The sequence below is a fragment of the Hypanus sabinus genome, unplaced genomic scaffold, assembly GCF_030144855.1.
Source record: "Hypanus sabinus isolate sHypSab1 unplaced genomic scaffold, sHypSab1.hap1 scaffold_219, whole genome shotgun sequence".
NCBI lineage: Eukaryota > Metazoa > Chordata > Chondrichthyes > Myliobatiformes > Dasyatidae > Hypanus > Hypanus sabinus.
The window spans coordinates 398,757-424,132 of NW_026780298.1; the positions used below are offsets into that span (position 1 = coordinate 398,757).

Consider the following 25,376-nt stretch of genomic DNA (forward strand, 5'->3'; position numbering starts at 1 on the left):
GGGACCATTGTTGTTTGTTGTCTGTATCAATGATCTAGATGATAATGTGATAAATTGGATCAGCAGGTTTGTAGATGACACTAAGATAGAGGCGTTGTGGACAGCGAGGAAGGCTTTCAAAGCTTGCAGAGGGATCTGAACCAACTGGAAGAATGGGCCAGAAAATGGCAGATGGAATTTAATGCAGACAAGTGTGAGGTGTTCCATTTTGGAAGGACAAATCAAGGTACGACAGACACGATAAACGATAGGGCACTGAAGAGTGCGGAGGATCAAAGGGATCTGGGAATTCAGATACATAATTCCCTGAAAGTGGCAGCACAGGTAGACAGGGCTGTAAAGAAGGCTTTTGGTATCCTGTCATTCATAAATCAAAGTACTGAGTATAGGAGTTGGAATATAATGATGAGGTTGTATGAGACATTGGTGAGGCAAAATTTGGAGTATTGTGTGCAGTTCTGATCACCTAACTATAGGAAGGATATCAGTAAGTTTGAAAAAGTGCAGAGAAGATTTACTAGGATGTTGCCAGGTCTTCAGGAGTTGAGTTACAAGGAAAGATTGAACAGGTTAGGACTTTATTCCTTCGAGCATAGAAGAATGAGGGGAGATTTGATAGAGGTTTACAATATTATGAGGGTATAGACAGGGTAAATGCGAATAGGCTCTTTCCACATAGATTAGGAGAGATAAATATGAGCAGACATGGCTTCAGCGTGAAAGGGGAAAGGTTTAGGGGGAGCATTAGGAGGAACTTCTTCACTCAGAAGGTGGTGAGAGTTTGGAACGAGCTGCCATCTGATGTGGAAAATATGGACTCACTCTTAAGCTTTAAGAATAAATTGGATAGATGCATGGTTGGGAGAGGTCTGGAGGGTTATGGACTGGGTGCAGGTCAATTGGACTAGCGGAATAAGGTTTTGGTACAGACTAGAAGGACCGAATGGCTTGTTTTCTGTGCTGTAGTGTTCTATGATTTTATGATTCTATGGGGAGAGTTCCCTCAGGCAAAAGGGGGATGGGGAAGAGAGATCCCAAAGGAGGGAGGGGATGGTGAAGAGAAATTCCAAAGGACAATGGGGCATGCCAAAGAGAGATCCGACAGGAAAAGTCGATGGGGGAGAGAGATCCCACAGGAGGAAAGGGTATGGGGAAGAGAATTCCAACAGCAGGAAGGGATAGGGAAGAGAAATCCATAGAAGGAAGGGGGATGGGGAAGAGCGATCTCATAGGTGAAAGGGAGATGGGGAAGAGAAATCCCACAGGATGAAAGGGAGATGGGGAAGTCAGATCTCACAGGAGGAAGAGGGATGGGGAGGAGAAATCCCACAAGAAGAAGGAGGATGGGGAAGAGAGATCTCACAGGAAGGGGAGGGGTGGTTGTGTGGAAAAGACATCCCCAGGAGGATGAGGAATAATTGAGAGCCCATAAGAGAAATGGGGATGGGGATGGGGAAGAGAGATCCACAGGAGGAAGGGGTATGAGACTGAGAGATCCCAAAGGAGGAAGCGGGATGGGGAAGGGAGATCCCACAGGAGGAAGAGGGAATGGGGAAGAGAGATCCCACAGGAGGAAGGGGGATGGGGAAGGGAGATCCCACAGGAGGAAGGGGGATGGGGAAGGGAGATCCCACAGGAGGAAGGGGAATGGGGAAGAGAGATCCCACTGGAGGAAGGGGGACGGGGAGGAGAGATCCCACAGGAGGAAGGGGGATGGGGAAGGGAGATCCCACAGGAGGAAGGGGGACGGGGAGGGGAGATCCCACAGGAGGAAGGGGAATGGGGAAGAGAGATCCCACTGGAGGAAGGGGGATGGGGAAGAGAGATCCCACAGGAGGAAGGGGGATGGGGAAGGGAGATCCCACAGGAGGAAGGGGAATGGGGAAGAGAGATCCCACTGGAGGAAGGGGGACGGGGAGGAGAGATCCCACAGGAGGAAGGGGGATGGGGAAGCGAGATCCCACAGGAGGAAGGGGGATGGGGAAGCGAGATCCCACAGGAGGAAGGGGGATGGGGAAGTGCGATCCCAAAGGAGGAAGAGGATGGGGAAGCGAGATCCCACAGGAGGAAGGGGGATGGGGAAGAGTGATCTCACAGGAAGGGGGTGAGTGTGTGGAAAAGACATCTCACAGGAGGAATGGGGATGGGTGTGAGATTGGGATGCTGACGGTCTCTTGTCCCTCACCGGGAAGGGGGTGCGAATCTCTGACCCACCTGCTGCAGTCAGTGTCGGTCTGGGTGTCAGTAACAGTGAGAAGGAACATTGTCAATGGACGTGTCACAGGCAGCGAGAAACACGACCATTCCTGTGATTTATTATCATTAAACCAATGGCCGTTGTTCACTGATCTGATGAAGTCTCCAACATCCCTTCACAAGGAACCACAGAACCCTCTCGTCGTTGGGGAATTACTGACTGATCCCCTGGGCATTTGTCACAATTCTTAACAATCTGATTTACTACAAATTTACCAAAATGCCTTTACATTGAAACAACACAATGAGACAGTTTCACAGTTCAGAGTGAGAGATAAATCAAGTTACCTCAACTCCTGGCACTTGTGCAGCCCGGGTCCCAGCCGCTGGATTCCTTCACACTGAATGTGGCAGTTCCCCAGGTCCAGGTGTTTTATTGTATCACAGAGTCCGATGACATGAGACAGCACCGCGCAGTCAATCGGGGTCAGTGCCATTCCACAGAATGAAAGTGTTTCCACAGATCCCAGTGCGGTCTGAGCCAGTCCACGATTCTGAGACTCAAACAGGTAGTGCAATGTGTTCAGGAGGCTCCTTTTACCAGCTTCACTCGCTATGTTTCCACTCCGGCGTTTAACCTCCTCCTTCACCCAGTCAATCACCCGGCAGGTTGTTTGATGAGGAAATCGACCCAGAAACTCCTCCAGGCCCCGAGCAGTCATTGCATTGGAGAGACCAGCAACAAAACGGAGAAATACCTCAAATCGCCCATCCCTCACGCAGTGGACTTCAGTGAGGAGTTTCATGATATCTCTGCCATCTGGGATCAGGAATTGTGCGACTGCAGCTACAAACTCTTGGATGGTGAGGTGTGGGAATGTGTACACCACACTCCGGGCAGAATCCTCTCTCTCCAAAAGCTCCATCAGGAACCCGGACAGGAACTGGGAAGGCTGCAGATTGTACTTGATCAAATCTCCATCTGTAAACACAATCTTCCTCTCGGACACTCCTCTGAAGGCCAACTGACCAACCCTGAGTAACACATCACGGGGGTTCTCAATCTCACGGCTGTGGTTTTTCAGGATGTTGTAAATATAGTAGGAATATAGTTGGGTGATGGTCTTGGGAACTCGGTGCAGGTCCCTGACTCTTTGTGTGAAAAAGGGGCCCAGTGCCAGGGCGAGGATCCAGCAGTAGGAGGGGTTGTAGCTCATGGTGTACAGGATCTCGTTCTCCTTCACGTGTTTGAAAACAGCTGCCGCCACCGTCTGATCTTCAAAATGTCTGATGAAATATTCCTTCCGTTCCTCACCAGAAAATCCCAGGATTTCAGCTTCGGTACCGATCTCAGCCTTTTCCAATAAATGTAACTCAGTGGGACGGGTGGTCACCAGCACTGAACACCCCGGGAGCAGCTTGCCCTGGATTAAACTGTACACAATGTCAGACACCTTGCACTTGAATTCAGGATCTGTGCATGTGGACTGAGGATCTGTATCTCTCCGACTGTCTGAAAAATCAATTGTGTCACTGAATTCATCCAAACCATCGAATATAAACAGCAGTCCCTCTGGGTTCTTCCAGACCTCTCTCAGGATATTCCCAAAGTAAGGATACTGATCCAGAATCAGTTCCTTCAGGTTTATTCTACAGTTAATGGAGTTTAAATCGCGGAATTTGAAACTGAAGACAAACTGGAATTGTTGGTATATTTTCCCCGTGGCCCAGTCATAAACAATCTTTTGTACCATTGTTGTTTTCCCGATCCCCGGGACTCCGGCCACTGCTGCCGAACTCCCAGATTTGGATTTACTTCGGGAAAAGCTGCTCTGGAACAGCTGATCCGTCCGGAGTTTTTCCAGGTGTCCACGGAGATGTTTTTCTCTCCACTCCTCGTGGTCTCTGCCTCTTGCCAGCAGCTCATGTTCCACCAGTCTCCGATCTCGAACAGTAGAAATGACCGTGAGCTCAGCGTATCGATCAACCAGCTGGAAAACCTTCACCTTCTCCCTCATCAGGATCGTGTTCACTCTCAGTGTTTCAGTTTGTGCCCGAAGAGTCTCCTTGTGTTTCTGTTGAACATCTTCCATGGGAACAGACAGTGGACAAACTGTTAGATGCCTCAACTCAGAACTCAGTATTTAAGCACACAGGAGTTAGCTCAAAGCTGTTGCATTAATTGGATTTGTCAATGAATGTTCGTACAGTAAAGTAAATTCAATTAACAGACCGCTTACTGGACAAAGAGGCCTGGTCCAGATAAACACCAGATCATCACATTTCCACATTAACTGTGCTGTGAAGGTGAGTATTTCCCTGGTAGTTTACTAACCCCCGACTGTGCCGTACTGGACAAATTCCCTCTACTGTCACAGATATCATTGCTCCTGAGGAAGAATCTTTTCATCCCCAGTGTTGATGTGACATATGGAGATGGAGAAGAGGGTAGTGGGCATTCTGTCAAAGGCACAGGTCGGGGAATCACAGCTCCCCCTCCCCTCCAACCATCACTGAATCAAAATACAAAGCAGCAGATTTGCTGATCAGAACATGCACTGCGGGTGGGTGGGTGGGGTGCGTGGAGTCTCAAAGTGTGTTCGAAACATGTCAGGGGTGTATGGGGTTATGCACTGTGTCCGGCCTCTGCCAGGGATGTATGGGCAGGGCACAGTGTGTCAGGAACTGATCAGGTGTGTGGGGTCTAACAGTGTGTCAGTATCCTGCCAGCGGCATATGGCGTCCCACAGTGTATCAGGACACTGTCAAGGGTGTATGGGGTCTTACAGTGTTTCAGGACACTGTCAGAAATGTGTGGAGTCTTGTAGTGTGTCAGGAACCTGTTTAGGAGTGTGGGGTCTCACGTTTTGTCAGGACCGTGCCAGGTGTGTGAGGGGTCTCAGTGTTTCAACAGCCTGTTAGGAGTGTATGGGGACTCACGGTTTGTCAATTGATAATAGACAATAGGTGCAGATATAGGCAATTCAGCCTTTTGAGCCAGCACCGCCATTCAGTGCGATGATGGCTGATCAGCCACAATCAGTACCCCGTTCCTGCCTTCTCCCCATATCCTTTGATCCGCATTCTTTAAGAGCTCTATCAAACTCTTTCTTGAAAGCATCCAGAGAACTGGTCTCCACTACCATCTGAAGAAGAGCATTCCATAGATCCACAACTCTCTGGGTGAAAAAGTTTTTCCTGAACTCCGTTCTGAATGGCCTACCCATTATTGTTAGCTGTGGCCTCTTGTTCTGGTCTAGGGAACATGTTTCCTGTCTCTAGCGTGTCTAATCCCTTAAAAATCTTATATGTTTCAATCAGATCCCCTCGCATCCTTCTAAATTCCAGTGTACTTATGAGGTGTGTGTGGCATCTCATGGTGTATCATGAACCTTTCAGGGGAGTGTCGAGTCTGACAGTGCGTCAGAACTCTGTCAGGGCTGTGTGGGGTCTCGTAGTGTGTCAGGAACCTGTTTAGGGATGTGAGGTTTCTCTGCGGGTGTCAGTATCTGGTTAGGAGTGTGGGGTATCTCATCTTGTCAGGACCGTGCCAGGCGTGTGTGGGGTCTCACAGTGTGTCAGGACCCTGTCAGGGGTGCGTGGAGTCTCACAGTTTGTCAGGACCCTGTCAGTGGTATGGGGGGGGGGTCTAACGGTGTGTCAGGGGATACGGTGAGCGTGCAGTTAAGTGGACATGAGGCTTGGTTTAGATCAGCCATGTGATCTCCTGGACCAGTTTTCGATTGCCTGTGAGTCGGAGAGGAATTTTCCAGATTTTTTGTCCTCAATTGGCAAATCGTTTTTTCCCCCCGGTTGATCACATGGGTTTGGGCGGGATGAGTAATAAAATAAAATGGGCGGCATGGTGCCCTGTTGTTTGGCACTGTTGCCTTGTGGGATTCGGTGAAAACAGGAGTTTAGATTGGATCAGCCATGATCTTGTTGAATGGTGGAGCAGTCTTGAGGGGCCGATTAGCCTATTCCTGCTCCTATCTCTTATGTTCATATGTTCTTATGTTGTAAAGCGTGTGTGGGGTCTCACAGTCTATCAGGACCCTGTCAGCCGTGTGTGGTGTCTCACAGTGTGTCAGGACCCTGTCAGGGGTGTGTGTGGTCTCACAGTGTGTCAGGACCCTGTCAGTAGTGTGTGTGGTCTCACAGTGTGTCAGGACCCTGTCAGTAGTGTGTGTGGTCTCACAGTGTGTCAGAAACCTAAGGGGCTGTGCTCGGTCTCACAGTGTGTCAAGACACTGTCCAGTGCGTATGGGGTCTCACAGATTGTCAGCGCCCTGCCAGGCATTTGTGGCATCTCACGGTGTATCAGGACCCCGCCAGGGGTATGTTGGGTATCACAGTACGTCAGTACCCTATTATGAATGTGTGGAGTCTCGTAGTGTGTCAGGAACCTGTTTAGGAGTGTGTGGGGTCTCAGCGCGTGTCAGTATCCAGTTAGGAGTGTGGGGTCTCACATCCTGTCAGGACCATTCCAGGTGTGTGTGGTTTCTGAGCACAAATTCCACAATGAGTACCCCTTTCCTGCCTTCTCCCCATTTCCCTTGACTCCGCAATCTTTAGGAGCTTTATCTAACTCTTTCTTGAAAGCATCCAGAGAATTGGTCTCCACCGCCTTGTGAAGCAGAGCATTCCGTAGATCCACAACGCTGTGGGTGAAAAGGTTCTTCCTGAACTCCGTTCTAAATGACCGACCCCTGATGGCCTCTTGTTCTGGACTCCCCCAACATCAGGACCATGTTTCCTACCTCTAGTGTGTACAATCCCTTCGAAATCTTATATGTTTCAATCAGATCTCCTCGCATCCTTTTAGTTTCCAGTGTATCAGGACCCTATTAGGGGTGTGTAGCGCCTTATAGTGTGTCAGGAACCCTGTCAGGGGTGTGTGGGGTTTCACAGTGTATCGGTACCCTGTCAGCGGTGTGTGGGGTCTCACAGCTTGACAGGACGATGTCAGGGGTGTTTTGAGCCTCGTAGGGTGTCAGGACCCTGTCAGTGGTGTGTGGGGCCTCACAGTGTGTTAGGACCCTGTCAGTGGTGTGTGGAGTCTCACTTTGTGTCAGGACCCTGTCAGGGGTGTGTGGTGTCTCACATTGTGTCAGGACCCTGTCAGGGGTGTGTGGGGTCTCACATTGTGTCAGGACCCTGTCAGGGGTGTGTGGGGTCTCACAGTGTGTCAGGACCCTGTCAGTGGTATGGGGGGGTCTCACGGTGTGTCAGGGGATACGGTGAGTGTGCAGTTAAGTGGACATGAGGCTTGGTTTAGATCAGCCATGTGATCTCCTGGACCAGTTTTCGATTGCCTGTATGAGTCGGAGAGGAATTTTCCAGATTTTTTGTCTTCAATTGGCAAATCGTTTTTTCCCCCCGGTTGATCACATGGGTTTGGGCGGGATGAATAATAAAATAAAATGGGCGGCATGGTGCCCTGTTGTTTGGCACTGTTGCCTTGAGGGATTCGGTGAAAACAGGAGTTAAGATTGGATCAGCCATGATCTTGTTGAATGGCGGAGTAGTCTTGAGGGGCCGATTAGCCTATTCCTGCTCCTATCTCTTATGTTCATATGTTCTTATGTTGTAAAGCGTGTGTGGGGCCTCACAGTCTATCAGGACCCTGTCAGCCGTGTGTGGTGTCTCACAGCGTGTCAGGACCCTGTCAGGGGTGTGTGTGGTCTCACAGTGTGTCAGGATCCTTTCAGGTGTGTATGGGGTCTCAGGGTTTGTCAATTGATAATAGACAATAGGTGAAGGTATAGGCAATCAATGTGATCGTGGCTGATCAGCCACAATCATTACCCCGTTCCTGCCTTCTCCCCATATCCCTCATCTCCACTATCCTTAAGAGCTCTATCTAACTCTTTCTTGAAAGCATCCAGAGAATTGGTCTCCACTGCCTTCTGAAGCAGAGCATTCCATAGATCCACAACTCTCAGGGTGATAACGTTTTCCTGAACTCCGTTTTAAATGGCCTACTCCTTATTGTTAGCTGAGGCCTCTTGTTTTCGTCTCGGGGACATGTTTCCTGTCTCTAGCGTGACTAATCCCTTAAAAACCTTATATGTTTCAATCCGATCTCCTCGCATTCTTCTAAATTCCAGTGTATCAGGTGGGTGTGGGATCTCGTGGTGTATCAAGAAACAGTCAGGGTTATGTGGTGTCTCACAGTGTGTCGGGACCCTTGCAGTGGTGTGTGGGGTTTCAAAGTGTGTCGGAACCATGTCAGGCGTATGTGTGATCTCACAAGGTGTCAGGACTCTGTCAGGGGTGTGTGGGATCTCACAGTGTGTCAGGACCCTGTCAGGGGTGTGTGGGATCTCACAGTGTGTCAGGACCCTGTCAGGGGTGTGTGGGGTCTCACAGAGTGTCAGGACACTATCAGGGGTGTGTGGGGCTCACAGTGTGTCAGGACCCTGTCAGGGGTGTGTAAGGTCTCACAGTGTGTCAGGACCCTGTCAGGGGTGTGTGGGGTCTCACCGAATGACAAGACCCTGCCTGGGTTGTGTGGGGTCTCAGGGTTTGTCAATATATAACAGACAATAGGTGCAGCTGTAGGCAATTCAGCCTTTTGAGCCAGCACCGCCATCCATTGATATCATGGCTGATCAGACACAATCAGTACCCCGTTCCTGCCTTCTCCCCATATCCCTTGACTCCGCAATCTTTAAGAGCTCTATCTAACTCTTTCTTGAATGCATCCAGAGAATTAGTCTCCACTGCCTTCTGAAGCAGAGCATTCCATAGATCCACAACTCTCTGGGTGAAAAAGATTTTCATGAACTCCATTCTAATTGGCCTACCCCTTATTGTTAGTTGTGGCCTCTTGTTTTGGACTCGGGAACATGTTTCCTGTCTCTAGCGTGTCTAATCCCTTAAAAATCTTATATGCTTCAATCAGATCACCTCGCATTCTTCTAAATTCCAGTGTATCAGTACCCTATCAGGTGGGTGTGGGATCTCGTGGTGTATCCAGAACCGGTCAGGGTTATGTAGTGTCTCACAGTGTGTCTGGACCCTTGCAGTGGTGTTTGTGGTCTCACAGTATGCCAGGACCCTGTCAGGTGGGTGTGGTGTCTCACAGTGTGTCAGGACCCTGTCAGGGTTGTGTGGGGTCTAACAGTGTGTCAGGACCCAGTCAGGGGTGTTTGGGGTCTCACAGTGTGTCAGGACCCTGTCAGGGGTGTGTGGGGTCTCACAGTGTGTCAGGACCCTATCAGGTAGGTGTGGGGTCTCACACTGTGTCAGGACCCTGTCAGGTGGGTTTGGAGTCTCACAGTGTTTCAGGACCACGTCAGTGGTATGTGGGGTCTCACAGTGTGTCGGGGATACGGTAAGTGGACATGAGACTTGGTTTAGATCAGCCATGTGATCTCCTGGACCTGTTTTCGATAGCCTGGATGGGTCGGTGAGGAATTTTCCAGATTTTTTTTCCTCAATTGGCAAATCGTTTTTTTTCCCCCCTGGTTGATCACATGGGTTTGGGCGGGACGAATAATAAAATAAAATGGGCGGCATGGTGCCCTGTTGGTTGGCACTGTTGCCTTGTGGGATTCGGTGAAAACAAGAGTTAAGATTGTATCAGCCATGATCTTGTTGAATGGCGGAGCAGTCTTGAGGGGCCGATTTGCCTATTCGTGCTCATATCTCTTATGCTCTTGTGTTCTAAAGCGTGTACAGTGTCTCACAGTCTATCAGGACCCTGTCAGGCATGTCTAGGGTCTCACAGTGTGTCAGGATCCTCTCAGGTGAGTTTGGGTCTCACAATGTGTCAGGACCCTGTCAGGAGTGTGTGGAGTCTCACACTGTGTCAGGACCCTGTCAGGTAGGTGTGGGGTCTCACACTGTGTCAGGACCCTGTCAGGGGTGTGTGGGGTCTCACAGTGTGTCAGGACCCTGTCAGGGGGGGGGTTTGGAGTCTCACAGTGTTTCAGGACCCTGTCAGGGGTGTGTGGGGTCTCACAGTGTGTCAGGACCCTGTCAGGTGGGTTTGGAGTCTCACAGTGTTTCAGGACCCTGTCAGGGGTGTGTGGGGTCTCACAGTGTGTCAGGACCCTGTCAGGGGGGTTTGGAGTCTCACAGTGTTTCAGGACCCTATCAGGGGTGTGTGTGGTCTCACAGTGTGTCAGGACCCTGTCAGGTGGGTTTGGAGTCTCACAGTGTTTCAGGACCCTGTCAGGTGGGTTTGGAGTCTCACAGTGTTTCAGGACCCTGTCAGGTGGGTGTGGGATCTCGTGGTGTATCCAGAACCGGTCAGGGTTATGTGGTGTCTCACAGTGTGTCGGGACCCTTGCAGTGGTGGTTGGGGTCTCACAGTATGCCAGGACCCTGTCAGGTGGGTGTGGCCTCTCACAGTGTGTCAGGATCCAGTCAGGGGTGTGTGGGGTCTCACAGTGTGTCAGGACCCTATCAGGTAGGTGTGGGGTCTCACACTGTGTCAGGACCGTGTCAGGTGGGTTTGGAGTCTCACAGTGTGTCAGGACCCTGTCAGTGGAGTGTGGGGTCTCAAAGTGTGACAGGACCCTGTCAGGGGTGTGTGGGGTCTCACAGTTTGTTAGGACCCTGTCAGGGTTGTGTGGGGTCTCAGGGTTTTTCAATTTATAACAGACAATAGGTGCAGGTGTATGCAATTCAGCCTTTTGAGCCAGCACCGCCATTCAATGTGATCATGGCTGATCAGCCACAATCAGTACCCCGTTCCTGCCTTCTCCCCATATCCCTTATCTCCGCAAGCTTTAAGAGCTCTATCTAACTCTGTCTTAAAAGCATCCAGAGAATTGGTCTCCACTGCCTTCTGAAGCAGAGCATTCCATAGATCCACAATTCTCTGGGTGAAAAAGATTTTCATGAACTGCATTCTAAATGGCCTATCCCTTATTGTTAGTTGTGGCCTCTAGTTCTGGACTCCCTCAACATCGGGAATGTATCCTGTCTCTAGCGTATCCAGCCCCTTAAAAATCTTATATATTCCAATCAGATCCCCTCGCATCCTTCTAAATTCCAGTGTATCAGGACCCTATCAGGTATGTGCCCGATCTCATTGTGTATCAGGAACCTCTCAGGGGAAGGTCACGTCTGACAGTGTATCAGGACCCTGTCAGTGGTGTGTGGCATCTCACAGAGTGTCAGGACAAAGGCAGGGGATTGTGTATTCTCGAGGTGCGTCTGGATCCTTTAAGGATGTGTGGGGTCTCACAGTATATCAGGACACTACAGTGGTGTGTGTGTTCTCACAGTGTGTCAGGACCGTGTCAGGTGTGTATGGGGTCTCACAGCGTGCTAGGACCCTGCCAGGTTTGTGTGGGGTCTCAAACTGTGTCAGGACCCTGTCACTGGTATGTGGGGTCTCACAGTGTGTCAGGACCCTGTCAGTTGTATGTGGGGTCTCACAGTATGTCAGGAACCTATCAGGGGTGTGTGGGGTCTCACAGTGTGTCAGGACCCTGTCAGGGGTGTGTGGGTCCTCACAGTGTGTCAGGACCCTCTCAGTAGTGTGTGTGGTCTCACAGTGTGTCAGGACCCTAAGGGGCTGTGTTCGGTCTCACAGTGTGTCAGGACAATGTCCAGTGCGTATGGGGTCTCACAGATTGTCAGCGCCCTGCCAGGCATTTGTGGCATCTCACAGTGTATCAGGACCCCGCCAGGTGTATGTTGGGTATCACAGTACGTCAGTACCCTATTAGGCATGTGTGGAGTCTCGTAGTGTGTCCGGAACCTGTTTAGGAGTGTGTGGGGTCTCAGCGCGTTTCAGTATCCAGTTAGGAGTGTGGGGTCTCACATCCTGTCAGGACCATTCCAGGTGTGTGTGGTTTCTGAGCACATATTCCACAATGAGTACCCCTTTCCTGCCTTCTCCCCATTTCCCTTGACTCCGCAATCTTTAGGAGCTTTATCTAACTCTTTCTTGAAAGCATCCAGAGAATTGCTCTCCACTGCCTTCTGAAGCAGAGTATTCCATAGATCCACAACTCTCTGGATGCAAAGGTTTTTCCTGAACTCCGTACTAAATGACCTACCCCTTATGGCCTCTTGTTCTGGACTCCCCCAACATCAGGACCATGTGTCCCGCCTCTCGTGTGCACAATCCCTTCAAAATCTTATATGTTTCAATCAGATCTCCTCGCATCCTTCTAAATCCCAGTGTATCATGACCCTATCAGGGGTGTGTAGCGCCTTATAGTGTGTCAGGAACCTGTCAGGGGTGTGGGGGGTTTCACAGTGTGTCGGTATCCTGTCAGCCGTGTGTGGGGTCTCACAACATGTCAGGACGATGTCAGGGGTGTGTTGAGCCTCGTAGGGTGTCAGGACCCTGTCAGTGGTGCGTGGGGTCTCACAGTGTGTCAGGACCCTGTTAGGTGTGTGTGGGGCCTCACAGTGCGTCAGGACCCTGTCAGTGGTGTGTGGAGTCTCACATTGTGTCAGGACCCTGTCAGTGGTGTGGCTTCTCACAGTGTGTCAGGACCCTGTCAGGGGTGTGTGGGGTCACACAGTTTGTCAGGACCCTGTCAGTGGTATGGGGGGTCTCACGGTGTGTCTGGGGATACGGTGAGCGTGCAGTTAAGTGGACATGAGGCTTGGTTTCGATCAGCCATGTGATCTCCTGGACCAGTTTTCGATTGCCTGTATGGGTCGGAGAGGAATTTTCCAGATTTTTTGTCCTCAATTGGCAAATCGTTTTTTTCTCCCCCCGGTTGATCACATGGGTTTGGGCTGGATGAATAATAAAATAAAATGGGCGGCATGGTGCCCTGTTGTTTGGCACTGTTGCCTTGTGGGATTCGGTGAAAACTAGAGTTAAGATTGGATCAGCCATGATCTTGTTGAATGGCGGAGCAGGTTGGAGGGTCCGATTGGCCTATTCCTGCTCCTATCTCTTATGTTCTTATGTTCTAAAGCGTGTGTGGGGTCTCACAGTCTATCAGGACCCTGTCAGGCGTGTGTAGGGTCTCACAGTGTGTCAGGACCCTGTCAGGGGTGTGTGGGGTCTCACAGTGTTTCAAACCCTGTCAGGTGGGTGTGGGGTCTCACAGTGTGCCAGGACCCTGTCAGCCGTGTGTGGTGTCTCACAGTTTGTCAGGACCCTGTCAGGGATGTGTGGGATCTCACGGTTTGTCAATTGATAATAGACAATAGGTGCAAGTGTAGGCAGTTCAGCCTTTTGAGCCATCACCGCCATCCAATGTGATCATGGCTGATCATCCACAATCAGTACCCCGTTCCTGCCTTCTCCCCATATCCCTCATCTCCACTATCCTTAAGAGCTCTCTTTAACTCTTTCTTGAAAGCATCCAGAGGATTGGACTCCACTGCCTTCTGAAGCAGAGCATTCCATAGATCCACAACTCTCTTGTTGATAAAATTTTTCCTGAACTCCGTTTTAAATGGCCTACCCCTTATTGTTAAACTGTGGCCTCTGGTTCTGTGCTCCCCCAACACTGGGAACATGATTCCTGCCTCTAGCCTGTGGAATCCCTTAATTATTATATATGTTTCAATCTGATCCCCTCTCATTCTTCTAAATTCCAGTGAATCCGGACCCTGTAGGGGTGTCTGGTGTTTCACAGTGTGTCAGAACACTGTCAGGGAATGTGTGGGGTCTCGCAGATATTCCAGATCCTGTCAGGAGTGTGGGATCTCACAGTTTGTCAGGGACCTGCGCGGGTTATGTGGGGTCTCACAGTGTGTTAGAACCTGTCGGGTGTGTGGCGTCTCAGAGTGTTTCTTGACACTGTCAGGAGTGTGTGGGTTCTCACAGTGTGTCAGGACCCTGTCAGGTGTGTGTGGGTTCTCACAGTGTGTCAGGACCCTATCAGGGTTGTGTGTGGGGTCTCATAGTGTGTCAGGACCTAGTCAAGGGTGTGTGGTGTTTGGTGTCCCACAACGTGTCAGTGTCAGTGATGGAGGCTAAAACATTAGGGGTATTTAAGAGCCTCTTGTACAGGCATATGGATGAATGAAAAATGGTTACCGGGTAGTGTGGGTTTATTACTTTTTTTAAGGATATATGGGTCAGCACAACAGGAAGGGCTGAAGGGCCTGTACTGTGCTGTAGTGTTGTATGGTTCTATATTCTGTGGTGTGTGGGGTCTCACAGTGTATCAGGACCCTGCCAGAAGTGTTTGGGGTCTCAGTGTGTCAGGACCCTGCCGGTGTGTGTGGGGTCTCAGTGTGTCAGGACTCTGTCAGGGGTGTGTGGGGTCTCACAGTGTGTCAGGACCCTGTCTGGGGTGTGTGGGGTCTCACAGTGTGTCAGGACACTGTCAGGGGTGTGTGGGATCTCACAGTGTGTTAGGAACCTGCCAGGGTTGTGAGGGGTCTCACAATGTGTCCGGACCTGGCAGGGAGTGTGTGGGCTCTCCAGACAACGTATTCGGGTGAAACGGGGAGCGTAGGAAAACATTGATTGTTGAAATGTTTACTTTAGAGAATGTGGCAGTGGGAGAAACAATTTTCATCAATAATCAGGGAGAGAGTCTGTTCTGAATTCAGAAATAAACGTGGGAATGTCACTGTCGTGACTGTTCCCTCGGCAAACAGCATGAAGAACAGTGAAGAACTAGTTTGCAGGGAAATTGTCGAGAATTCCCAAATCTTTACAGCAGGGAATCGGAAGGGTTTTATTCTCTGAATGTGGACTGGAAAAGCAGTAACACAGGTGACAGTAACGTGAGTAGTATGAAAAATTCCTTTGGTAACTTTTGAAAATTAACATCTTTGGCCAAAGAGGAGTGATCCCTTTCAGCAAACTCACCAACTCCCTGCCTGGTTCGTCATGCTGTCCTGTGAAAACTCTCCCTCCAGCAAACATTTTTCCCTGTGTCTCTCTGTGCGCTGTGTCACGGTGGAACATTTACCTGATCAGATCCCCGTGGCTCAACAACGACATGGCCCTACACAACATCAACCTTTGATGGAAACAGCGATTTCTTCACTTACCTTTCAGTTCCCTGGGAATCTCCGGTACGGGCCGATGGACCGGAACACAACCTGTTCAGATTTTAACAATTTGACACATTTCAATTCCTCAAATTATAAGTGCGTAATGTTTGATTCCAAAATTAAATTAATCTCTGATACTATCATACCATGTTCCTGTATTTCTTTCAGTATTTTGTCCAGCTTTGGAACATCAATCCGCATTTTCACAAAGGTTTCCCACATCACCCTCCGGGCGCGGGAGCCTTTCTCCATCACCAGGCTCAGGAGGAGTTTAGAACTGTCCGCCCGCTCTCCCTTATCAGCAAGATCAGAGATTTTCTGTGAAGAGTAACAGTGAACATATTGGGGAATGACAGATTCACACAGAGAATGAGAAGTAAATGATTCGCTCTGTAACGGGATCACACTGAGCAGTCATCCGGACGGGTGCTGATCCTGTCTGTACATGGACTGTACATTCTGAGTGCAGAGCACACGGAGGGACATTCACCGTGAGCCTGGTCCACCAGTCAGTGAGACCCTGGCTGGTCTGTGACCGCTTCATTGACGTGGCTCCAAATCCATAAATAATTCCTCACCAGATCTGACCGTGTAAAACAGAAATCAGCAAATAATGATCACAGACGAAGAAAGAAATCAGGAGGGTTTTTGTATCAGCGTGAACAGTCTCTGGGAAGTTACAGAAAAGATGATTCATCTCCTCAGTCCGCCAGTGTCCAACATGACAGCGGATTACCGGCTGACACCTGATGCCTTTCCTTTGCCTTTTCCAGTGGAGGTTCATTCAGTGATTACAGATTACAACATGGCAGTATTCCCCGATCCATACTGTTTGCAATTACAGATTGTAACACAATCATCTCCACCCAGAGCAGAACACACTCGAGCTCCTGTGGCATCCAGTAATAATGCCCCGGTTCTCACTGACATCCTGCCGTCATGCTGCACGGTCTTTTCAAAATGAAAATTCCTACCATATTTCCATAATCTCCTTTATTGCAACCTCATACAATTGTTACCTGCTCCGCTCGCTCTGAGCATTGAGCCGCCACTGGAGTGTTTAAACCTCTTTCAATCACTCCTTCAGATTCACCGTTTTAAGAATTATATATATTTATTTCTGATTTGTTTTTATGCTTTATTATCCGAAGAGTGAGAATTCTGACACCCATCAGTCCTGTGATGTGTGAAAATTCAAACCCATTCTCCCTCCCACTCACCCGATGTTCCTCTCCGCTGAACTGATTCTCGGCCGTTAACGCCAGGATCACTCCGTGCACCCCTCCTTCCATCGCCTGCTCCAGCCTGTCCCGGTAGAATTCCGTCAAATGCAGCAGCTGGAAATCGTCCCAGCTTGTCAGGAGCTCGGTGATCGCTGAGCTCAGACCTGTGAAGGAAAATAGTGAAAATGAAATGAATTACTGACCCATATTGGGCAGTAACTTTCTCTCTGGAACCTAAAGATCACCAAACACAGACCGAAATATATATATGTATATGGGGGGGCGGGGAGGGGGGGTTGAGTGTGAAAGAACGGGCTTGGACTGGAGGTTGGGGTGTGCCGGGGGTGTAGGAGGGGTATGCCTCCATCTGTTGAAGGCTGCTCTTGTCCCTGCGAATACACCTCTCTGTTTTGGAAGGACTGTGCTAATTCCTGAGAATATAGTAACAATCACCATCACTCTCCTGGTTCTGCCCATCACCACCACTTTTCTCTAGGTTACTGTCTGCCTGCCTGGTCAACCCCTTCCTCAGCAAATCTCTGGGATTTCTCACAAAATGCTGCAGGTACTCAGCAGGTCAGGCAGCATCTACGGAGGAGAATAAACAATCAACGTTTCAGGCCAAGGCCCTTCATCAGACTGGAAATGAGGGGACAGAAATTCCAGATATTTCCACATTACTTTCTATTCCTTGTTGTCCTGATCTGAAACGTCGACTGTTTATTCCTCTCCATGGATGCTGCCTGATCTGCTGAGTTCTACCAATCTGTCGTGTGTCTTTGTGTTGCCCAGAACTTTCAGCATCTGCAGAATGTCTTGTCTTCTGGAGTGACTCACTATTTTAATGCGCATCACAATCTGTTAGAGGAGCGGGAGCAGACGGTAACTGTACTCCTTCCATGTGTGACTGTGTTTCCCCAGAGATGTCAACTCTCTCTCTCTCTCTCTCTCTCTCATCTCTCTGCTCAGTTTTCAAAAATACTTTGTGAATTGCCTATATTGCATTAAACACAGATGCAGAATCCGCAGAGTATTTATAAATTTAAATAATCCGCCAACATACCCGTGTCCTTTTCCGATGATGACATCACTGGAGCTCCTCCACTGCTCGAACCTTGACGCATTTTGGGGACAGGCGTGATCAGTTTTTACTGTTCTGTAACACAACAAAACAACAACAGGAGGGTCAGACATTAATTAAAGGAGAATACTGTCTTATTTTTAAACGGAGGCAAACACTTCCAAACATCTTGGGCCGATCCACTGAAGCCTTGATCCGCCTGTGCCCAACCACCCACAGTCAAGCAATGTCCATTTCCGATCTCTCCCTGGATTGTACACTGGACCAGGATTCTCCAGGGTATCTACTCTCTGCATTGCAGGCAATTCCCTTTGAGGAACCAATCTTGTGTCCTGGACCAGGAGTGTTGCGTCTACAGAATGCCGAGGGAGATTGAGCAGACAGTGCCCACTGCTTTGGTCCTCCTACCACTGGTGGCGCTATGGTGGGTAATGGACAAGTGATACAGCAGTGTGGGCTGAAACATTTCTGCTGACGATGAGACGATGCCGACGATTCCTCTCATCACTGGATTATACAGATTTCTCAGCCACACCTGATTCTCACCGTCTCCTTTCAGGTTATCATTGCCTGACCTTGACACCTACGGCAATACAGGATTTGAGTCTATAGAGAGACACTCTGACACCCTGAACAATGCAATATCACCTATAGCATCGTGACATCTTGTCCTGAACCACTATAGTTTTTTTTTTTTTCCGTTAGGACTTTAAGACCATTATTAGCTCCAGAGTTCAGTTAAGATTTATTTCAGCATATCACCTGGCTATTATCAGTTATATGACACAATGTCGACATGCCATACATACAGAACAACAAGTTGGGAAAAATCATTAAAATAAATAAAATAAGATGCTGGAGTTATTCAACAAGACAGAGAGTATGTTAATATTTCAGGTGGCAGACCCTGTATCAGAGCTGAGCCTGTGTTAGAGCCATGCATCTGTTCTCTATCAACATTGCATCCTGCGTTGTGTATTTATGATGTTTTTTATGGTAACTAGTTGCATCAGTGGGGGTGTGGTACACGCAAAGGGAGTCAGTTATATATCTGTGCTTTGTTCCATGCAGTACACAGCCAGAATGCCCTTCCTTCAGACAACATTGGTGGCGTGGAGAGGAGAGACTTGCAGCTTGGACAACTGCCGATCTTCCATTAAAAAAACCTTGCCCAGGCTTGCGCCCTGGAAACTTCCCAAGGTGCAAATCCATGTCTATTGAGACTAACGGAGGCCTACTACGCGACCTAGCTGGGGACTGACGGATGTCATATATTTTGTTATTATCCACTCAAATACGCTGAACTTAAACTTGGGTACAGATCAGTTTCATCGCTTCAAGATTGTATGTTTACTGATTGCTAATAAAGGATCGAATACTTATCACTGACATTTGTTACAATCATTATTGGATTTGAGGGCATGTCATGTAAGTAGAACAAACCTGTGGGGGTTCCCCAGCAATGGCAAATTAGCTTGGTTACATTTCACCGCTACATTCTCAGCAGATGTGTCTCAACCTGCCGATCATTTGAATATGCTGAGATACTGAGTATTTTGCTTCAGTTTTCACCAGTGAAAAGGACCTTGGCAATTGTGGGGATGACTTACCGCAGACTGAACCACATGAGTGTATGGACTTTAAGAAAGAGCATGCGCTGGATCCTTTGAGAGGTTTTAAGTTAGATAAATCGCCGGGACTGAACGAGATAATCCCATGCTACTGTATGAATCGAGGGAGGAGATTGCTAATCCGCTGACGAAAAAACTTCACATCATCAATGAGGTGGGGATGAGTACCAGGGGATTGGAAGTTTGCAAATGTTGTTCCCTTGTTTAAGAAAAGGAGTAGATAACTGAGGAAATTATAGACCAGGAAGCATTTGGAGAGATGTAATCTGATTAGGGATAATCAGCACGGCTTTGCCGAGGGCAGGTCACGCCTTATGAACCCGATTGAATTCGTTGAGGATGTAACAAAACGCATTGATGAAGGTAGAGCAGTGGAAGTACTGTCTATGGATTTCACAAAGAGGTTAGCAAAAGTTCCCCAGGGAAAGCTCATTCAGAAAATATTGAGGGATGCGATCCAAGGAGACCTTGCTTTATGGATCCAGAACTGGCATGCCGACAGAAGGCAAAGGGCGGTTGTAGATATTGTATTCTGCATGGATGATGATGACCGATAGTGTTCCGTTGGGTCTGTTCTGGGACCCCTTCCCTTTGTGATTTTTATAACTGACCCGGATGAGGAAGTTGAAGGATGGGTTAGTAAGTTTGCTGAAGACACAAAGGTTGGGAGTGTTGTGGATCGTCTGCAGGGTTGTCAGATGTTACAGTGCAACATCGATAGGATGCCGAATACTCTTGTCAGTCTGGAGGATCAGTGAGATCTTGGGGCTAGTCTCGATAGAACACTCAAAGCTGCTGCACACGTTGACAGTGTTGATAAGAAAGCATATTGTGTGTTGACATTTATCAGCCACGGAATTGAGTTCAAGAGCGTGAGGTAATGTTACAGCTATATAAGACCTTGATTAGGCCTCACTTGGGAGTACTGTGTTCATTTCTGGTCACCTCACTGCAGGAAACAATATGGCGGCTATAGAGGGAGCACAGAGGAGATTTACAAGGACTTGCTTTGGATCCGGAATAATAATTATTTTGTTCTGCTTTACGCTTGTAAACAATCTTGAATCTTGAACCCTGGGGATGATACCACGACCATCCGCATTATCTATGCTCCCACTTGATTTCATAAACTCCTACAATGTCACCCTCATTCTCCTCTGGAATAAAGATCCAGTTCGGCCAACCTCTTCCTCTGACTCAGCCCTCTAGTCCAGGTATATGTTCAGCAATCTCGCTTGCACCCTATCCAACTTGATAGTATCTTTCCTACAGCAGGGTCAACACAACTGTACAGAATACTCTGTGTAGCCACATCTACAATATAATGCCTATAATCCAGAACTCAATGCCCTAACTGATCAAGGCCAGCATGATTAAATCCTTCTATTCCACTCTCTATACTTGCCCGTCCACTTTCAGTGACTGTACTCTTGTACTCCCAGGTCGCTCTGTTCCACAACACTTGGTGCCCTCCCATTCACTACACAAGCCCCACTTAGTCTGACTGTCCAAAATGCACCGTCGCTCACTTGTCCAAGTTGAAAACCATTTGGCATAGCTCAGCCCATCTCCATAACTCACCAAGATGTCTTTGAAATTCATTGTCACCTGTTGCCTGATAAGCCAGTCTCCGGAATTTAGTCTCCCTGTATGCACATGACTGTGTCGCCACCCACAGCTCTAATCTGCTAATTAAGTTTGTCGACGGCACCACATAGATTGGCCTCCTCTCAAGCAATAACGAGGTGGCCAACAGGGAAGAGGTCATCTCTCTGACACAGTGGTGGCAAAGTAACAACCTTCCTATCAATGTCGTAAAAACAAAGGAGCTGGTTGTGAATTACAGGAGGAATGGAGACAGGCTAACGCCTATTGACATCAATGGATCTGGTGTTGAGAGGATGAACAGCTTTAAGTTCCTCGGCATTCATATCACCGAGGTTCTCACGTGGTCTGTTCACACCAGCTGTGCGGTGAAAAAGGCACAAAAACATGTCTTTCACCTCAGACGGTTGAACAAGTTTGGTATTGGCCCCCAAATCCTAAGAACTTTCTACAGGGAAACAACTGAGAGCATCCTGACTGGCTGCATCACGATCTGGTACGGGAACTTTACTTCCTTGAATTGCAGGACTCTGCAGAGAGTGGTGCGGACAGCCCGGCGTATCTGTAGTTGTGATCTTCCCATGACTCAGGACGTTTACAAGGACAGGTGTGTAAAAAGGGCCCGAAGGATCACTGGGGACCAGAGTCACCCCAAACACAATGTATTCGAGCTGTTACCATCCGGGAAACGGGACCGCAGCATAAAAGGCAAGAACAACTGGCTCCGGAACAGCTTCTTCCACCAGGCCATCAGACTAGTGAACTCACGCTCAATTGAGTGCACACTATATTTTATGGACTGTTCAATATATTATAAGTTATTATAAGTTACTTTCATTGCACATTGCACATTTAGACCGAGACGTAACATAAAGGTTTTTACTCCACATGTATGTGAAGGATTTAAGAAATCAATTCAATTTAATTCAATTGAAACTTGCTCACTGTGCCATGTACATTCATATACAAATCAATGGCATCAATAGTGATTTACAGAGGTCTCGACACTGACACACACATCCCACCCTTCACAGGGCTCCATTCGCTGAAACCATCTTCAATCATCTCCCTCTGCTTCTTGTTCTCGAGCCCGGTGTGAATCCACCTCGCCATCTCCCCGTGAATCCCACGGGACCGAACCTTCCCGGTCAGCTGACACGTGGGATCTTGTTACAGACTTTATCAAAGTCGAACAACATTACTGTCCAACTCCCTAGTTAACTCTTAAATAATCTCCAAAATACTTGACAGATATGATGTCCCAGTGGAAGTTTAGATTGTGATCTTCCGATAGCCAATGTCCAACATCCCGGGATTTCAGCTTCACTGCAGACTGAGGAAATTTCGATCACAGCTGTCGAATTACCAACCTGGACTGAAGCACGGATACTGCCAGTTCCATATCTTCAGAGTCACCAGCCCAATTGCCTTGGTGCCGGCAATCTGCCGTGGATTTCCTGCCATTTCCGATTCACAGACTAAGGTGGGATTGGAAGCTAAAGACCCTCTGCCGGGGCCCGTGCTCAGGCTGGTTCCCCGGTCTGTATAGAGGATGCGGATACACTTCAGCCGTACCCCAGCATCTAAACCGAGCACATTTGATCACAATCTTCCTGCTGTGTGGGACCTTGCCCTGCAGCGCTGGCTGTCATGTTTCCTGCAGTGTAGCCGGAACAAAATGTAAAATTATAAAGTAGAAAATGCTGGGAGCTCAGTACATCAGACTACGTCTCTGAAAGGATAAATGGTGGAAGACCCAGTTACAGAACGGAGACTGTCCAAGATGCTGCCGATCTGCTGAGCGTCTCCAGTATTTTCTCCTCCTCACTTTAAATTTCCTGCAACTGTAGAATTTCTCCCTCTTCATTTTACTGCACAGATAGTAACTGATTGCTACCCTAGACTGTAAATACCATCCCACCCCAAACAATTTGTTAGTTCTGAGTTCATTCTGACCCCAGTGTAGTACATACCATACAGTAAATGCTCACAGCATCCTTTCCTCCCGCTATCACTCTGTTACATTTGTTCCCGAGGCCACTGTCTCTACGTTCAGAGGCGGTGACCACAGAGCGATAAAATTTGCAACATTTGCTGCAGCTCTGACGGGCTGTTACCCTGGAAACAGAGGAAACGGCTAACAGAAAATACCCGAAATAGGAAATAACAAGCTTAACATCAGATGCTATGAGTTCCATCATGACAAAGATTAACACTGCAGCCATTTTGTAACGGTGAAACTAAAATTGAAATGGCTGTTTTTTTTTCCCTGCCACGTGCTGTGTACGACTAAACCTCTGGTGTTTATTTATTTATATATAAAATAATAAACAACAACCTTGGAAAAGATGCAGAGGAAAACTTCACAATGAAGACAAAGTTTGAAAGAGAGATTGCTGAAATATCTCATTGCAGCAATGGGATATAAAATGATGGTTGGTATATATCATTGAGGTGGTGGGATACAGATGGTGCAGAGGTTGAACAAGATGGTTCATATATATCATTGCGGTGGTGGGATACAGACCGGACAGAGGTTGTCAAAGATTGTAGATATATATCATTGAGGTGGTGGGATACAGACTGGACAGAGGTTGAACAAGATGGTTTATACATATCATTGAGGTGGTGGGATACAGACTGGACAGAGGTTGAACAAGATGGTTTATATATATCATTGAGGTGGTGGGATGCAGACCGTACAGAGGTTGTAAAAGATTGTTGATAGAGATCATTGAGGTCATGCGATACAGGCTGGACAGAGGTTGAACCAGACGGGCAGCGGATGAACAGATGGATCCGGATGGGAGAATGGGATGAAGGGCGAACTCTGATGGTCCTGCCGCAATACACAAATCTTGAATTAATAGTACGCACTGGTACATAACATAATTCCAATATAACAAAGCCGGTACAAACAATAAAAACTTTGATATATGCCCTTTTCTTCTCTACGCACTTTATCAATGTTCCGCAGGAAGTATCCCATCCCGATACTTCACATCTTCATCCGGCTACTGCTCTTCCTTTAACTGAATGAAATAGGGGAGAACTGTGGACACAGCTGAGCACATCATAGAAACTAATTTCCCCTCTATGGACTCTGTATATACTTCCCACTGACTCAGTAAAGCGGCCAACATAATGAAAGATGCCCACAACCTTGAACATTCTCACTTCTCCCCCTCCCATCGGGGCGAAGATAAAATAGAACAGAAACATGCCACCGGGCTCAAGGACGGTGTCCATTCTGCTGTTAGAAGCGAACAGCGTGATGAGTGGACTCCTGACCTCACAGTCTAATCGATGTGACCTTGCACCACATGTCTACCTGCACTGCACTTTCTCTGTAACCAGAATAACTTGTTTTACCTCAATGTACTGCTGCAATGTATTGATCTGTATGGAGAATACAGGACACACGATTTTCACTCTACCTCTGTACATGGAAAACAAATTAATGAATTCCCCATTTCAATCGTGTGGAAATATTCGACAGCCTGGGTTGCTCCATTGGAAATTCCGGAGGGAGTGTGCAAAATTCAGAGAAACTCAGACAAATGAACAAGACTTAATTCTCGCATTAAAATCGGGCCAGATACCGGGGAACTAGGTAAGTATTTCGGCAAGTCGTAGCAATGGAAAGAAGCTCTATGTAAACTTCCCAGTCCCCCGAGAGGACGTGAGAGATCTGGATCTCGCTGTCCTGTCTGAACGGGGAATGATGGAACTTCTCATACACGTGGAGGGGTCTCCCAAGGGTGCGAATACTCTGTTCATCCCTCGAGTCTGCAAGAACACAACGGGCCGAACGGCCGCTTTCAGTGTGCAGGAAATATTTAAAACAATTATCGACAGCAGGCGTCGATCCAGGTGAAGTCTGGATCCAGTACCGGGCCGGGTGATGGAGGTAAAGTTTACCAGGTACATCTTAATGGATGGGTTCAGTCTCGGCATCACCACCTCATCCCGGACCTGGGATCAGAACACCGGGGGCTGAGCGGCGGCTCATCTCAGGCGGTTCGGTGTGAAGGTCCCATAACCCGGACCGACACCGACAGGTTGTGTCCAGGAAGCGGGACGAGGCCGCCAGTTCGAGGAAGTTAACGGGACTCTCTGCCCAACATCAGGTTCCCTTCCCCCGGGATCGGCTAAAATACTCACCGATGGGAAATTGCCGGTCGCGTTCACCCCTAGTGACCGGCCTCAATACTGACCGATAGGAACTAGATCAATTTGTCCCGGAGACAGCGATCGGTCCACCGGCTCCCCGCCGACGATCCGCTTCAACAGAGAACGGAACGAAAACCACCGCCCACTGTGAGAGCGGGGGCGGGACCTCGGAAGCGAAAAGCGCAGATGCTGCAGATCTGCGTTTGAAATGGGAGCGATAGGTGGATCAAGCGATGGGTGGAGGGTCTCCCGTCCGAACCGCTGACTCCGCTCCTCGCCCCCTCACACTGTCCGACCGACGTGCCGCATTTTACACATTATTTCATATTTAGCCGAGCTACATTGTTAATTTTTCCCTCTGTATCTTCCCCGTCCCCATGGCTCCACCTCCCGGTTCTCAGAGTGACGGGTCCAATTCCCATCCCGGTCAGATCCACAATTCCCACCCGAAGAGGAAATGTGCACGATTCATTGAAACGACTTCTACGTTTCTAAACACTAATTTCTATTCACATTCCTCCT

The 25,376-nt window shown here is 48.5% G+C and overlaps 1 protein-coding gene across 1 annotated transcript in view; it reads right to left on the bottom strand.

Moving 5' to 3' along the window:
* Window positions 1-25,376, bottom strand: part of LOC132387759 (NACHT, LRR and PYD domains-containing protein 3-like) — a 62,257-nt gene that overhangs the window by 19,733 nt on the left and 17,148 nt on the right. The window contains exons 2-6 of the mRNA XM_059960120.1: window positions 17,428-17,520; window positions 16,362-16,528; window positions 15,288-15,459; window positions 15,139-15,189; window positions 2,545-4,282 (exon numbers count right to left, since the gene is read on the bottom strand). Coding sequence (XP_059816103.1) covers window positions 2,545-4,282; window positions 15,139-15,189; window positions 15,288-15,459; window positions 16,362-16,528; window positions 17,428-17,488 — 2,189 coding nt within the window. The 5' untranslated portion in view covers window positions 17,489-17,520. The remainder of the gene's footprint in view (window positions 1-2,544; window positions 4,283-15,138; window positions 15,190-15,287; window positions 15,460-16,361; window positions 16,529-17,427; window positions 17,521-25,376) is intronic.